General features: G+C 43.6%; 1 protein-coding gene across 1 annotated transcript in view; it reads left to right on the top strand.

Annotated features, from left to right (window-relative positions):
* APTX (aprataxin) overlaps positions 1-16720 on the top strand; it is a 65746-nt gene that overhangs the window by 23896 nt on the left and 25130 nt on the right. Inside the window, exons 2-5 of the mRNA XM_068233721.1 lie at positions 2019-2153; positions 5541-5587; positions 6743-7033; positions 7124-7186. Coding sequence (XP_068089822.1) covers positions 2024-2153; positions 5541-5587; positions 6743-7033; positions 7124-7186 — 531 coding nt within the window. The 5' untranslated portion in view covers positions 2019-2023. The remainder of the gene's footprint in view (positions 1-2018; positions 2154-5540; positions 5588-6742; positions 7034-7123; positions 7187-16720) is intronic.

The following is a 16720-nucleotide window of genomic DNA, read 5'->3' as shown; positions in this document are numbered from 1 at the left end:
AGGGGTGGGGGGTGATCAGGAGGGGGCAGGGAGCAGGGGGGGGGATAAAAAAAAATAGCGTTGACAGATAGTGACAGGGAGTGATTGATGGGTGATTAGGGGGGTGATTGGGTGCAAACAGGGGTCTGGGGGGTGGGCATGGGGGGGTCTGATGGGTGCTGTGGGCGATCTGGGGCAGGGGGGGGAGAAATCAGTGTGCTTGGGTGCAGACTAGGGTGGCTGCAGCCTGCCCTGGTGGTCCCTCGGACACTGGGACCACCAGGGCAGGAGGCAGCCTGTATAATACACTTTGTAAACATTACAAAGTGTATTATACACTTTGTATGCGGCGATCGCGGGGTTAACATCCCGCCGGCGCTTCCGTATAGCCGGCGGGATGATGCGGCGAGCGAGCGGTGACAGGCGCCGGCGGAGGATCGCGTCACGGATGACGCGATCGCTCCGCCCATGCCCTTAGAAGGACCGCCGCCTCTGTGGGTGAGCCGGTCCTTCAGGGCTCCACTTCCCGGCCGCCTCTGTGCGTTAGGCGGTCGGGAAGTGGTTAAAGGCTGGTCCTTTACTGAGTTAGCAATCATGAAAAAGGCAAGAACTGCTCAGGTTTTTGACAAGAGGCAGAGGATCAGCAGGACTGCCAGGCAACTGGTATTGCTTAAAAGGAAATAAATATGGCAGCTTCCATATACATCTAATTTCAGTTGTCCTTTAAAGTATGCTTTCCATTTCGAACAGTGCAGTGTGCATCTTCTGCAATTTCTGAAGCAAGGAACTAACTGAACAGCTTGCAGTGTTGAGATGCAAAAACTGTGGAGAAGAGGTATTTGGCTATTGGTAGTGGCTGGAATTTGTGAAGAGTAAAGGGGCCCACACACTGGTCAATATCGATCAGTTTGATCTGACAGGATGGAAAATCTAGGTCCATCTGCTCCTGGCAGCAGATCATTGGCCCATAGAGTTGCATTGGATCTAATGGTCCAATAATGCATTTAGATCAATTTCCTAGTGTGTGGCACACATCAGATAGATTCCTGTCAGATTCAACTTTACAAGCATCTGACAGAAATCTGATAGTCAAATCTGCTGCAAATCTATAAGTGTATGGCCACCTTAAGGCAGAGTACAGCCAGAGCAGGAGTGAGGTTTCTAGTTAGGTCACAGTTAGAAAAAGGGGTAGGTGGTAAAGTGTAATGCTGGGAATACACTGCTCGATTCTGAGCCATTTAGATGGCTCGATAGATAATTTCCGACACGTCCAATCGTTTCGCCGCTCGATTCTGCATTTAGGACAATGCAAAAAGATAAGAAAAACGAGCGGAAGATAAGAGAATCGCCTGCAGAATCGATTGAGCGAGAGAATCGAGCGGCAAAATCGAGCCATGTATGCCCAGCATCAGGCTTGATCCACAGTAGGCGTTGTGTTCCTTGTAAAAGAAGGAAAGGGAAAACGGCTCTGTATATTATCCACAAGTTGAATCGCATAGTAAGTTAATAGCATGCTTCACTGTAACTTATTGTGTGCATTTTTGTGCTCTACTGCAATGCACCAACTGCACTGCAAATCGATTATGCTGCATCGCAAAAAAACACTGAACATAGCCCAAGGGAGGCTAGTTTTGTGTGAGCCCTATTGAAGGGACTATTCAAGCTGTACAATCTCCCAGTTGCTCAGGTTCTTTATATAGGGGGACATGTAGACAGAGTAATCGGTGCAACTGGGGTGGTCTCAGCTGTCATGGTACACATAGAGAGGAAGTTAGAAGGAGAGTTAAATAAGTGACATAAGTTGATGTATGGCAGAGGGGTTCCAGCTTGAAGGAGGAAGTGCGCCGGTGTGAGGCTTGCAAACACGACCAATAGGACTAGTGCAAGCTGTTTGGAACGCAGGGCGGAATTATGGGTAACCTCTTGTATTCATTTGAATCACGGGTAATCACTCGTGATAATTTGTGAGAGCAACCCTGCTTTGGATAAAATCTCCACTTCTAACACATACACACATGCTTTTTTCTTCTTCTTAATAGTAAGAATGTTGGAGTGTTGGCTAGTGAGTACAGAAAACAAATGCAACAGAATCAAGTTACCACATTCCATAGCAGTAGTCATTGGAAGAGGACCAGAAACACAGATTGTGGACAGAAAATGTTCCAGGCAACAAGGTAATATTATTGCATGTTCAAAAAAGTATATAGCTCAATGCAGGCCAAGGATGTAGGGAATATTCATGTTGTGTGTTTTTATTGAATATTTTGAAGGTAGACCCAAGCTTTTATCGCCCACTCAGCAATATCTATTTGAAGTCTATTTGAAGCTGAAGTACTGACAAGAGGGATGTTGCTTTTCAGACTACCGAATAGTGAAAAATATGGGGCCTTTAAATAGTAGTTAATTTGCATTTAATTAGTATTTAGATATTGAATCTAATATGATCAGTACAGCTGGTCAATAAGAGGCTAATTATTCAGGGCCTGAGCCCACTAACGCAGTTGTGTCCGCTTTTCAGCATCTGTAACATTGATATGTTTCTGAAAAGCGGACACAACTGCGCACAACTGCGTTAGTGGGCTCAGGCCCTCAGGCTTACATGCCTTACATTCTTATCTAATCAGCAGGAGGTGAATTTGCTTGGCCCAGTTCCAAGCTGCATAAAAGCTGCATACAATTTTGTATGAAACTGGCATGCAAGCCAACATTATTATACTACAGCGGTTTTCAAAAGTATTCGGCCCCCTTGAAGTTTTCCACATTTTGTCATATTCTTGCCACAAACATGAATCAATTTTATTGGAATTCCACATGAAAGACCAATACAAAGTGGTGTACACGTGAGAAGTAGAACGAAAATCATACATGATTCCAAACATTAAAAAAAATAAATAACTGCAAAGTGGGGTGTGCGTAATTATTCAGCCCCCTGAGTCAATACTTTGTAGAACCACCATTTGCTGCAATTACAGCTGCCAGTCTTTTAGGGTATGTCTCTACCAGCTTTGCACATCTAGAGACTGAAATCTTTGCCCTTTCTTCTTTGCAAAACAGCACCAGCTTAGTCAGATTAGATGGACAGTGTTTGTAAACAGCAGTTTTCAGATCTTGCCACAGATTCTCGATTGGATTTAGATCTAGACTTTGACTGGGCCATTCTAACACATGGATATGTTTTGTTTTAAACCATTCCATTGTTGCTCTGGCTTTATGTTTAGGGTCGTTGTCCTGCTGGAAGGTGAACCTCCGCCCCAGTCTCAAGTCTTTTGCAGACTCCAAGAGGTTTTCTTCCAAGGTTGCCCTGTATTTGGCTATATCCATCTTCCCATCAACTCTGACCATCTTCCCTATCCCTGCTGAAGGGAAGCACCCCCAGAGCATGATGCTGCCACCACCATATTTGACAGTGGGGATGGTGTGTTCAGAGTGATGTGCAGTGTTAGTTTTCCGCCACACATAGCGTTTTGAATTTTGGCCAAAAAGTTCCATTTTGGTCTCATCTGACCAGAGCACCTTCTTCCACATGTTTGCTGTGTCCCCCACATGGCTTGTGGCAAACTGCAAACGGGACTTCTTATGCTTTTCTGTTAACAATGGCTTTCTTCTTGCCACTCTTCCATAAAGGCCAACTTTGTGCAGTGCACGACTAATAGTTGTCCTATGGACAGATTTCCCCACCTGAGCTGTAGAACTTTGCAGCTCGTCCAGAGTCACCATGGGCCACTTGACTGCATTTCTGATCAGTGCTCTCCTTGTTCGACCTGTGAGTTTAGGTGGACGGCCTTGTCTTGGTAGGTTTACAGTTGTGCCATACTCCTTCCATTTCTGAATGAGCGCTTGAACAGTGCTCAATGGGATGTTAAAGGCTTTTGAAATCTTTTTGTAGCCTAAGCCTGCTATAAATTTCTCAATAACTTTATCCCTGACCTGTCTCGTGTGTTCTTTGGAGTTCATGGTGTTGTTGCTCCCAATATTCTCTTAGACAACCTCTGAGGCCGTCACAGAGCAGCTGCATTTGTAGCACTCATCAGGCAATGTCTATGGGCAACTGACTGCACTCAGACCAAAGGGGGCTGAATAATTACGCACACCCCACTTTGCAGTTATTTATTTGTAAAAAATGTTTGGAATCCTGTATGATTTTAGTTCCACTTCTCACGTGTACACCACTTTGTATTGGTCTTTCATGTGGAATTCCAATAAAATTGATTCATGTTTGTGGCAGTAATATCACAAAATGTGGAAAACTTCAAGGGGGACGAATACTTTTGAAAACCACTGTAGGTACACACCATACAATTTTCATTGTGTACCAAGCATAACATCCCACTGACCATATCTAATGATCAGCAAAGAACTAAAGGTGGCCACATACCATACAGTTTTTTTTAAATATCTGTTCAATTCAAGAATTGCAATCAAGTTTTCTGACCGATTTTAACATTTCAAAAATATGACCAATGTATTACACACACACACACACATATATATATATATATATATATATATATATGTGTGTGTGTGTGTTCAATTTTCCCCCAAGTATGATAAAAATGATTGGAAACTCTGAGAAAGTATATTAATAAATTAACAATCTAACACACGCCTTACAATCTTTAGAAAAGTTGAAGAAAAATCTCCAGCATTCTGGTTCGATAAAAATCGAAAAAACCCTGAAAATCCAATCGATTTTTCAGTCGAATTAAAAAAAAAAAGAAAAAAAGCTTTAGATTTTTTTCTCCGGGAGATCCGATCATATTTATTGAATTTCTGTAAAATCGGATCATTTTATTGTATTGTGTGGCCACCTTTACAGTGCAACAGTCATGCTGCATTCAGATGAATACAGTTTTCAAAAAATATATTAAAATGTAAAGTGCTACAAAAGATGTGATAAAATTTCAAACATTGCTCAATAACTGTTCAAAATCCTTCAAAGGGGCGTGGCAAAAGCATCTAATGGATATCTGTGTACACCACCCCTGAACAAAAAACAGGAAATTTGGGCATGACCGCCGATCTGGAAAAAGGGTGCTGTCATAGGTAATAGTGGGAATTAGCAGCAGTGTATGGAAATTTGGGCGCCTGGGGCCACGAATAGCAACAATCAGAAGAAATTTGGATGTTCGAGGCTGTGGCAATGCAGCGGTAATGGCTGAAATTTGCATAGTAGGTTGCCCTGGCAACTGCCTTTGTTTATCTGTAGTGTGGGTCCCCAAATTTAATTGGTAGGGGGGTATGTGTTAGGAGCCACGGGGGTGAGGGGTGGTTAATGGTTTGACACCAGCAGGGAAAAGGGGGGGTGGGCAGGTTTATGCATCAGTGGAAGGGTTCTGTGTCAGAGTAGGGTTAGATAACGTCATTGTAAAATTTTGGTAAAGATTACTGATATTCTACTATCGGAATTAAGTACCGTAGTAGAATATCTGTAATTTTACTGATATTCTACTAGCAGCAATCCCCTGTTTTCCAGGTGCCTTTTTTGCATGTACTGTACTGCACACTAATATCTTTAAATATTATTGCTGTGTCTACAAGTTATGTTTATTTTTTCTTTGTAGTTCAGCTGACATCAGATTGTAACAAAGGTTATGTGAAAGTCAAACAGGTGATTCAAGTATTGTACATTTATTTTTAGGCTAATTATTATTTTATTTTCACAATATTTTTTAAAGGTTTTTTTTTTTTTTTTGTATGTTCTTATTTCAAAGACACTGATGCAATTACTAATTCCACATGCAGAGAATGATGTTGATAGCAGGGATGGTCGTAGTCAGCCAACTTCGGTACGCTGGAACTACGCGTAGTTTTACGCAATTACGCTTCGCCAAACTACGGCTTTGAAATCCAATATTCGCTTCGTATGCATTTCGTAGATTGCATGTTAAAATACGCAATTACGCATAGTGCGAAGTGTAGTGTATGCGGATGCTTATGCCCGTTCCTCTTTTTAAATGCTTATACCATGAACTCTTCTATGCGTACATTCCCCTTTCCAATGCGTAAATTTGTAAGCATACAATCGTACGCGGAAAAAGACGCGAGTAACGCATTCATAGTTCACTACGCAATGCACATGTTAACTACGCGTAGTGGGCGTAAGCTACGCGTAGTGGTACTTCGCCACGCGTGAATTCATAAGCGTAGTTTTGAAACTTCAACTACGATGCGTAAATTCGCACTGGCTTAGTTTCTGCTCATCCCTGGTTGATAGCTTTTCATGGCAGTTCTGCAACAAATATATTAACATGACATGTCACCCATCATTAAATGAAGGAGAAAATCTCCAGTCACATTTAACAATCCTCGCATGATATCCTTGACTGCTTCTCTCCCTGTATAAGGATGTAGTCCGTAAGACTCAGGGATCATACTGCAATTCACCCTACCTCTTAACCTTTTGCCCTACCCTCATCATATGATATTGCAGTGTGCTTGTTTTTGGGATGTATTACATCCGAACATTTGTATAGCGCTTTTCTCCTGTCAGACTCAAAGTGCTCAAGAGTTGCAGCCACTGGGATGCGCTCAAAAGGCCACCCTGCAGTGTTAGGGAGTCTTTCATTGAACTCCTTACTAAATAGGTACTGACCCTAGCCAGGATTTGATCTCTAGTCTCCCATGTCAAAGGCGGTGCCCTTAACGAGTACACTATCCAGCCACTACCACATCATGCGCATGAACTGATTCCCCTTTGTCCGATTTTTTTATTTATATAAAGTAATATATTTTACCTGAAACAAGTTTGTGTTTTTTCTTTTAGCTAGGAACAAACCCAACCAGTGTTGATTGTGTGGATCTTGGTAAAGATCAGGAAGTGAAGCTGAAGCCTGACCATGTTTTGCACATTGTGAATAAACTTTACCCTTACGCTATAGAATTTGTAGGGGAGTCTTCCAAAACCCAACAGAAAAAATGTACCAGCAAGAGAACACCTGAAATTTCTACAAACATGAGCACAGAAACAAAATTCCCTAAACTGCAGTCTGATGATGGGCTAGATAGTGGTAGGGACAAAGATAATGTCTCAGCCAAGCAGGAGCAAAGCTCTCAGGTACTTTTTACTGAAAGTGTGTGTGTGTATTTAAATACACATTTATTTTATATGTATTTATGTATTAATGTGTCTTTTATTTTACCCTAGCTTGGAAACAAAGGACACTGGAGTCAAGGGCTAAAGGTTACTATGCAGGATCCAGAGTTTCAGGTACATAAAAGAAATACGTGTGTTTTGCGGGCTGTAGGGGGACATGTCCACACAGGCCTAAAAGAACTCACACTAATAATGAGTAACAGAGCAATGGGTAAGCAATGGTGTGTTGCCACAAAGACATAAATTAACTCAACTGTCATTTCAAGCTAAGGTGAGTAGAGTCCCGAACGGTTCGCACGCAAAATTATTCACGTGAACATCGCGGATTCGCGTTCGCGGCTGAACGCAAACTTTATGCGAATTTGACCCGCCCCCTGCACTACATCATTGGGCTAAACTTTGACCCTATACATCACAGTCAGCAGACATTTGGCAGCCAATCGGGCTGCACTCCCTCCTGGAGCCCCCCCCCCTTATATAAGGCAGCAGCATCGGCCATGTTCTCACTCTGTGTGCTGCTGTATTAGTGAGGGAAGGGAGAGAGGTTGCTGCAGAGATAGGGAAAGCTTAGTTAGGCTCTTGTTAGGCTGTTAGCTTGCTCCTTGCTGATATTTGTTGCTGAAAAGCACCAACAAAACAGCTCTTTTGAGAGCTAATGTTCTTGTGATGTGTTTTTTTGTGTGTGTGTGGCCCACTGACACTATATATACAGCCCTGTCTTTCGCAGCTGGCCCTTGCTAATTGCTATACTGTGCCAGGCCCAGCACATTCAGGGCCTAGTGTGACTGCTGCACATATAATACCAGTCCGTCCATACCTTTCACTGCACCTGTGTGACCACATGCTTTTTAATTTACCAGTCCGTGCATACCTTCCACTGCATCTGTGTGACTGCACACTGTTTTATATAGCAGTCACTGCATACATTTCACTGCATCTGTGTGACCGCACGGTGTTTTATATACCAGCAGTCAGTGCATCCATTTTCACTGCACCTGTGTGACCGCACACTGTTTTATATAGCAGTCCCTGCATACCTTTCACTGCATCTGTGTGACCGCACGGTGTTTTATAAACCAGCAGTCAGTGCATCCATTTTCACTGCACCTGTGTGACTGTACATTGTTATACCAGCAGTCACTGCACCCTTTTCACTGCACCTGTGTGACTGCACATTGTTATACCAGCAGTCAGTGCATCAATTTTCACTGCACCTGTGTGATTGCACATTGTTAGAACAGCAGTCACAGAATACCTTTCATTGCATCTGTGACTGCACATTGTATTATACCTGGCAGTCAGTGCATACCTTTCACTTGAATGGATGGCAGACTTGCCCTCCATAACAGATTCTTGTTAAAGGATTTGAAGTGTATTAGTCTCATCATTATACAGCAGGGCCTCGAAAGAGTCCTCCTGTATCTTTATTTTTTGTCACTACCTCCCTGAGTCGGGACTTGCGTGCCGTGCCTGCTGCCTTCCTTGGATGTGTGGTGGTAGCCGTTCCTGATCCTCTGCCCACAGCAGCCAGGTGTCCGTTAAGGAAATCTTTGAGCGGAAGAAGCCAATGTCTGCCAGTCACCCCCTTGCTTGGCGTCTGACAGCTGGATTGGCAGAACTGTTAGCTCACCAGCTGTTACCATACCAGCTGGTGGACTCTGAGGCCTTCCAAAAATTTGTGGCAATTGGGACACCGCAGTGGAAGATACCAGGCTGCAATTCTTTTTCAAAAAAGGCGATACTCAAACTACCGTGATGTTGAAAGGCAAGTGATGTCATCTCTGGCACACAGCATTCGGTCAAGGGTCCATCTGACCACAGATGCCTGGTCTGCAAAGCACGGTCAGGGCAGGTACATTACTTACACAGCACATTGGGTCCTTCCTTGGATGTGTGGTGGTAGCCGTTTCTCAGGCTCCCACTCCGGACCGGAATCGAATCCTGATTCCCCAGCCGTTACCCGTGGTCACCATGGTACTGAGAAAGTAATATGGAAAGTTTATCACACAGTTGAATGAATGGCTTACTTGCCCTCCATAACAGATTCTCGTTGAAGGAACTGAATAGACCGTAAGTTTTAACAATAGTAGAGAAAGAACCATTGAAAGTTGATAAGGCAGTCAGACATTACCTGACATCACTGAGAAAGAGCAATCTCGCCACGGTGCACACCAGTCCAGCAGGGCCATCACTACATAAACAGCTGTTTGCGGTGCGTTACATAGTGAGTTTGGTCTCTCATTGTGAAGCAGTACACTAATTACACTACCTGATTGATGTATACACACGCAAGATGTTTTCCAGCACTTTATGCCTCCAATTTAGCAATGCAATGTGATTTCTGCCCTTTAGGGATTATAACCCTGCTGTGCATCAAATCCGTAATTTTCCACCTGGACTTTTGGTGTGTATCCCTCTCCACCATGCCCCCCTCCAGGTGTTAGACCCCTTGAAACATCTTTTCCATCACTTTTGTGGCCAGAATTAATGTTTGTAGTTTTGAAAGTTCGTCTGCCCGTTGAAGTCTATTGCGGTTCGCGTTGATTCACCGGTGCGCAAACTTTTTCGCAAGTTTGCGAACCAAAATCCATGGGTTCGCAAAGACTGGAGTGGGTTGCATATTCTTCTAGCAAAACCCAACATGTAAATTAAAGGAACCTGAAATCAGAGGAGTTAAAGTTAAATACTTATCTCAGTAGTGGTGGGAAGCCTCTGCATAGGCCAGAGGCTTCTTGGATTCTCTGAAAGCCTTCCATTCCAGGGCAGGACCCCTCTAAGCTTGTCCTGCTTTTTAAAGGATACTAGATGTCAAAATCCTAAGAGAAATGGGAGGAGCAGGCATAAACTATCACCTGTCCTGATGCCTGTCACTCCCCGTTTTCCTTTCTGCCCTCCGCATTCTAGCTAAAAGCCCTCCGGGACCCTCTTCCGTGTCGCTGGAGACGGGCTTTACTGCGTACGTGCTGGCCAGGCTGCGCTCATCCTACAGCGGCTGCCCATGGCCAGGAGCACTTTAGGCATGCATATGGCATCACGCGCATGACATATTGACGGCATGTGCAGAGCACTCCCGGCCACACATGCGCAGTAAAGCTACTGCGCCACAGCAGACATCCTTGTAGGCTGTATGTTTTTGGGGAAGACAGTGGTGGATCCCTGAGGCTTAGGAGGTTGTGGTAAGCCTCATTAGGATCCAGAGTCTTCCCCCTCCCCAGGTAAGTATCCCCCAGAGAGTTTATTTTTTGTTGCAAAGTCTCTTTAAATAAGTTTCTTGTGGCAGCGCTCTCATTTGTGGAAAGCACATCTGGACTGGGTAAGCAGGAGAGTAAGGTCTATGTATGCCCAGTAGAACAATGTACTTGTGCATGCCCAGTCTGGATGCGTCCAAGGCCAGAGACTTACAACTATGGAAGTATTTAACTCTTTCCTCCTCAACACCACAGGTTTGCTTTAAAAAGATCTTTGATCCTCCCCTACTGTAATCCACCACACATCCAAGAGGGTCCAAAGATCACCATACGTTTTATCTTCCTCACTGAGTATCGTCTAGCGATGGTTTTTTTTGTTTTGTTTAAGAGATTGGCCACTATCTGGACACTACCACCTACACCTGTTCGTGTCTGTGAGGCACATTCCTACTTTCCCTTCCTTCACCTCTAGTGGTTGTATACATCAACAATGCAGAGAAGGCAAGAGGTTCTCATATTTCACTTATCTCTTCCCTCATTTTAACATAGTGCACTAGGATAAACTATTCTCTCTTTTTTGCACCTCCCCCCTTGAAAGTTCCTTCCACAGTCTATGCTAAATGGCAGGAAGCTTCTGTCCCGAGAATGCCCCCTGCTTTTCTATAATCATTTCCCCTCCCAAGTTTAGCTAATAGTATCAGCGTTCAAGCATAACCCTCACTCTCTGAATGCATGATTGATAGCAAATTACATTATTTTCTTTGTGAACTATTCAAGTTTTCCTACAGTCCAGCTTGTATATAGCAGTTTTGATGTCTGTATTCAGCAGTGTTTCTAAAGTCCCACTAAATTGTGGCAGCAAAATAATTTCCTGGGCTTAGCTCTTGAGTCTTTAGCAGTTTCAGGCTACATTTCCACTTGTGTGGTGCGAATCGCCGCGGTAAAAATTTGCATGCGGATGCGAATTTCGTATGCAAGTCCATGCGAATTTTCATGTGAATTTTCATGCGAATTTGCATGGATGACAATGTATGCGAATTTAACCTTGGCAGTGCTGGTGTGCTTTTCCATTGTTTCTATGCGAATTGGCATGAAAATTCGCATACCCAAACCTCATGCGAATTTCCTATTAAATACATTGTATGCGATTCGCATAGCGGTATGCGAATTCTGATGGCTCTGCCATGCAAATTTTTTCTGCACAGAAAAACGCAAAGGAATCCTGACAAGTGGAAACAGTCCCATTCACTTGTATTGCTATGCGAATTTGCATGCGAAAAACGCATGTGAATTCGCGATAGTGTAAATGGGCCCTAAAGGGAAGGTTCACGCCTGCGCAGTACAGCCCGGAGGACGTCCGATGATGTCAGCGCGCCCGTGTGAGGTGCATTTTGGAGCCCAGAAGAGCCCGACCTGGCAGCCGGCCTGGCCAGGTCAGGTGCACCACCGGAGGAGACCGGGAGCCTGCGGAGCGGCGCAGATTCGCCGCTCCGAGCCGCCCCCCCCCCCGCCCCATACCCCTGCGCAGCCTGGCCAATCAGTGCCAGGCAGAGCTGAGGGGCGGTTCGCGATTCCCTAGGACGTCGATGACGTCCATGACGTCGGTGACGTCATCCCGCCCCGTCGCCATGGTGACCGGGGAAGCCCTGCAGGAAATCCGGTTCTCAACGGGATTTCCTGCATACTCTGATCGCCGAAGGCGATCGGAGTGGGTGGGGGGATGCCGCCGCTCAGCGGCTATCATGTAGCGAGCCCTGGGCTCGCTACATGATTTAAAAAATAAATAAATAAATAAAAAAGTGCGTCGCTGCCTCCTTGCCGGATTTTTTAGACCGGCAAGGAGGTTAAGGACACCTGAAGTCAGGGTCATATGGTGGCTGCCATATTTATTTCCTTTTTTTATTATTTATATAGCACTGACATCTTCTGCAGCTTACAATCTATTCCCTACCATAGTCATATGTCCATTGCAGTCTAGGACAAATTTAGGGTAAGCCTATTGACTTATCTGTATGCTTTTGGGATGTGGGAGGAAACCGGAGTGCTGGAAGGAAACCCACGCAGACACGGGAAGAATGTACAGACTCTAGCCCTGGCATGCATTTGAACCATGCTATTCACTATGCAACTGTGATGCCTTTCCTTTTAAATGATACCAGATGCCTGACAGCCCTGTTGATCTTCCTGGTTTCAGTAGTGTCTGAATAACACACCTGAAACAAGCATGTGGCTAATCCAGCCAGACGTCAGTCAGAAACATATATGATCAGGGCTGTGGAGTTGGAGTCGGAGCAATTTTTGGGTACCTGAAGTCAGTAAAAAAAAAATCTGATAAAATGTTCTATTTCTCAGATAATAGTCATCAAATATAACAAGTATATACAGTAAAAGCAGTGCTTAGTCCACAAAAATGAAATAAACCAATCAAAAACAGTTAAGGTGGCCATACACTGGTCGATGTGCCATTAGATCGACCAGCTGACAGATCCCTATCTGATCGAATCTGATCAGATAGGGATCGTATGGCTGCCTTTACTGCAAACAGATTGTGAATCGATTTCAGCCTGAAACCGATCACAATCTGTTCAGCTGCTCCTGCCGCCTGTCCCCCCCCCCCCGTATACATTACCTGAGGCTGGCTCCCGGGCGTCTTCTCCGCACTGCACCGCACCGCTGTTCTTGCTCCATCCCGGCGCTTCCTGTGTTACTCCGTGACCAGGAAGTTCAAATAGAGCGCCCTCTATTTCAACTTCCTGGTCACCGGAGTGACACAGGAAGTATAAGCGTACACTGGGACATGCGGAAATGCGGTGCAGCGAGGAGAAGAGGACCCCGGAGCCAGCTTCAGGTAATGTATACATGCTCGGATCGGGCCCGAATCGTACGCCGCAAGCGACGCGCTCCTACCGCCGGGCGATCGAGGGTAATTTCCCGCACGGCGCGATCGACGGACCGATCCGATTTCGGGAGGGAATCGGATCGGCGGGTGCGTTTAGCGCAAGCGATTGGCAGCAGATTCGATCCCAGGATCGGATCTGCTGTCGAAACGGCCGTGAATCGAGCCAGTGTATGGCCTGCTTTACTTGTGCTGCTGCAATAAAGCAGTACCCTATTTTTAAAATCAGAGATACATATCTAATTGTGTACACAGGAATCTTTTATATATAATAGATAATCTCTGCTGTAAGACAAAAATCCGATTAGTAGTTGTGTCACTTGTAGGGATGGTCAATGAGATGCACATAATTCTATGTTGATGCAGGTTTATACAAATGTTCTATGCAAAATTATGCAGATTGACAATGGACCAATCAGATTCCACCTTTGCAGGTTTTGTTTGGTCCATTTTCAAGCTGCATACATTTTCATTCAAAATCCTGCATCAACTTATTTTCATCTCATTGACTTTCACTAGTCACTATTACAACATCCAGTTGAGCTATTATGCAAAGTGACATTCATATCATTTTAGTATATTACAAAATGGTAATAATAGTAATAGGAGTATGAGCTGTAATTTGAAAGTGCATTTGAGTATTAAAGTGAACCAGAGAGCTGAAGCACCCTCAAGTATTTTACCATAAATATCAGTGGGAACATTAGAGAAAACACCTACCCTGCTCTCTGTTTAATCCTTCACTGCTCAGCCTGCTTGCTATCAGACCTGATAAAATCCCAGACTGAGCATTGTCTGGCTTTGCTCAGGAATCATTATAGCTGAGTCTGTCTTCTCTGATGTATTTTCAAGCCCAAGCCTGTCCACTTGTGTCTCTGCTTTCCTGTTCTGTATATTTGCAGCATCACAGAGAGCCGTTATGAGATGGGAGGAGCTGCTAATGTAAGGGTATATGATAAACTTATTTTTTTATCTATATTAGTCATAAGAGGTTTTTAGAAATGGTGATTTCATTTTGCTCACAGCCCACTAAATAATATGATTTTCTTTTGAACTGTGTTGTTTTGCATGGAGTTTTAGTAAAAAAAAACAAAACACAAAAAACCCGCACACCAGAGCGGCGAAAATACCAGGTAAAGTATATTTTTTGTAAAATCTATTCAGGGATATGTTTATTTTGTGCCAAAGCATTCATCTCTGGTTTCCTTTAACATTTGTAACTATTGTCAGCTCCCATACCAATTCTACATGATTTTTAATCTTCCTTTGCTCATTAATCATTCAAGATTTCAGGATGTGAATTTCATGTACCAGTTGGCCCTCCTTTACATTCCAGGACGTGAAATTCACATCCTGCAGCTAAAAGGCTGCCGCACGTGCATGCTCCCGTCATTTATTCACGCTCGTGCACAAGTGTGCATTTATTTAACAGTGAATGAGTGCTGCTAATAGCTAATAGCAGCACTCATTCATGAAAACAAGGGGGAAAAAGTTAGTAAAAAAACACCAAAGTATTAAAGTGACAGTGTCCCCATTAAATAATAGTGTTTCTCTCCCTTCCCCAAATAAAAAATGAACTCCTACCTAACTAATTAACCCCTTGTGTAACCTATACTTAGCCTTAAGATTAGTGGGCACCTGTAACGGCTGCCACCCGATAGGGCAACAGCTCCGGGACCCAACACTGTACGTATGCATTGCTGTGTTGTTGCCCAAGCAATGTATCTGTACAGCACTAGGGTCCCCAAACTGTGCGCCATTGCGATCGGATCCAATCGCTACAAATGCACAAGCAGGTGATAATGGTACACAACATTCCCAAGTAGTGATGATATATGGCGTGTAGGGTATTGATATAACTGGGAAAAGACAAGTAACCTATTTTGTGATGTTTTATAACTGTGGCACTTGTCATGTAAAATTTGTGAAAGGTGAAATATGAAAAATTGTATTTTCTGCACTTACGCCTTTTTTTTCCCATATTGAATGCCTGTAAAATTAAATCATTCTTGAAAACAAATATTACCCAAAGAAAGCATTGATTGTCCTGAAAAAAACCCACATGTGTATCACTTTGATGGCATAAGTAATCAAAAAGTTATGGATGTATCAATAGTGACAGCTGAAATGACAAAATTATCAGAAATCTTAAAGGGGGAAACCCCTCGGAATGCCAAGTGGTTAAATCAATTATTTTGATCTGTTGTTAAATGTGGGGTTGGTGACTACAAATAAAGTCATACAGTGAAAATTTACTCTCCATATGCAATCCCTGCATAACTGTTAATCCACTGGGAATGTTGTGCACATTGCATGCAGAGGTGTTGTCTATTACCTGTAAAGCAGTGGCTGGATGCTGTACTGGTTAAGGGCTCTGCCTCTGACATGGGAGACCTGGGTTCGAATCTCGGCTGTGCCTGTTCAGTAAGCCAGTAATTCAGTAAGGAGTTCATTGGGCAAGACTCCCTAACACTGCTACTGCCTACTGAGTGCGCTCTAGTGGGTGCCTCGCAAGCGCTTTGAGTCCGACAGGAGAAAGGCGCTATACAAATACTGCCATTATTATTATTATTAAACTTAGTTCTGATCATACATGAAGAATGTGTAATGCTGGAAATACACCATGAGATTTTTTGGCAGATAGATGGTTCGATAGATAATTTCCGACATGTCCAATCTTATTTTCGTTTTTTCTGATCGATTTTTCATAGAAGTGAATGGAAATCGATCAGACAGTAAATATGCTGAAAAATCTCATTGCGTATTTCCAGCATAATAGAGGAAGAATCCACTCTTTCTCCTGCAGAGTACCTGCACATCACTGTTATGCGGGGCATAAACGGCTTGATTTTGCCGCTAGATTCCCCGCTCGATTCCGGGGGCGATTCTCTTATTTTCTGCTCATTTTTCTTACCTTTTTCCATTGTGTTCAATGCGTAATTGAGCGGCAAATCGATCGGGCGGGAGATCGGACATGTCGGAAATGATCTATCGAGCCATCTAAATGGCTCAGAATCGAGCTGTGTATCCCCAGCATTACACACCATGCAATTTCCCATCAGATAGATGGGTCGACAGATAGTTTCTAACAGATCCGATCGGATTTCCGAACGATTATCTGATCGATTTTCGGATCACTTCTATGCAAATCGATCAGAAAAACGATCGGAAGTCAAATCAGACCTGTCGGAAATTACCTATTCGACCCATCTATCTGACGGGAAAATTGCATGGTGTGTACCAGGCTTTAGATGTACCCACAGTTAGATTGCCTAGGGCCTGATTGATGATCTTTGTTCTTGTCTGTACCCTTTACATGTACTCCTACCAAGGATTAGTTTTTAATTCTATTTAACAGCTACTCTACAGCTATATCCTAAGTTTAGTAAAAATGTCTCTCTGGTGTATAAAAAAACACAAAGGTGTGCTAATGCTTAAAAGTTAGAATGTTTCAACACATTGTCTGTTTAATAGGATTCACTGGAACTCCGTATCGGCTGCATTACTGTACATAGGTCCACCCCTTGCAGAAAAAGACCCTGACACTTTTTTTTTTTAATCAGA

This window comes from Hyperolius riggenbachi, chromosome 1 (assembly GCF_040937935.1).
Source record: "Hyperolius riggenbachi isolate aHypRig1 chromosome 1, aHypRig1.pri, whole genome shotgun sequence".
In the NCBI taxonomy this organism is placed as follows: domain Eukaryota; kingdom Metazoa; phylum Chordata; class Amphibia; order Anura; family Hyperoliidae; genus Hyperolius; species Hyperolius riggenbachi.
The sequence above is the reverse complement of the archived record's forward strand: the minus strand, read 5'-3'. Positions and strand labels throughout refer to the sequence as shown.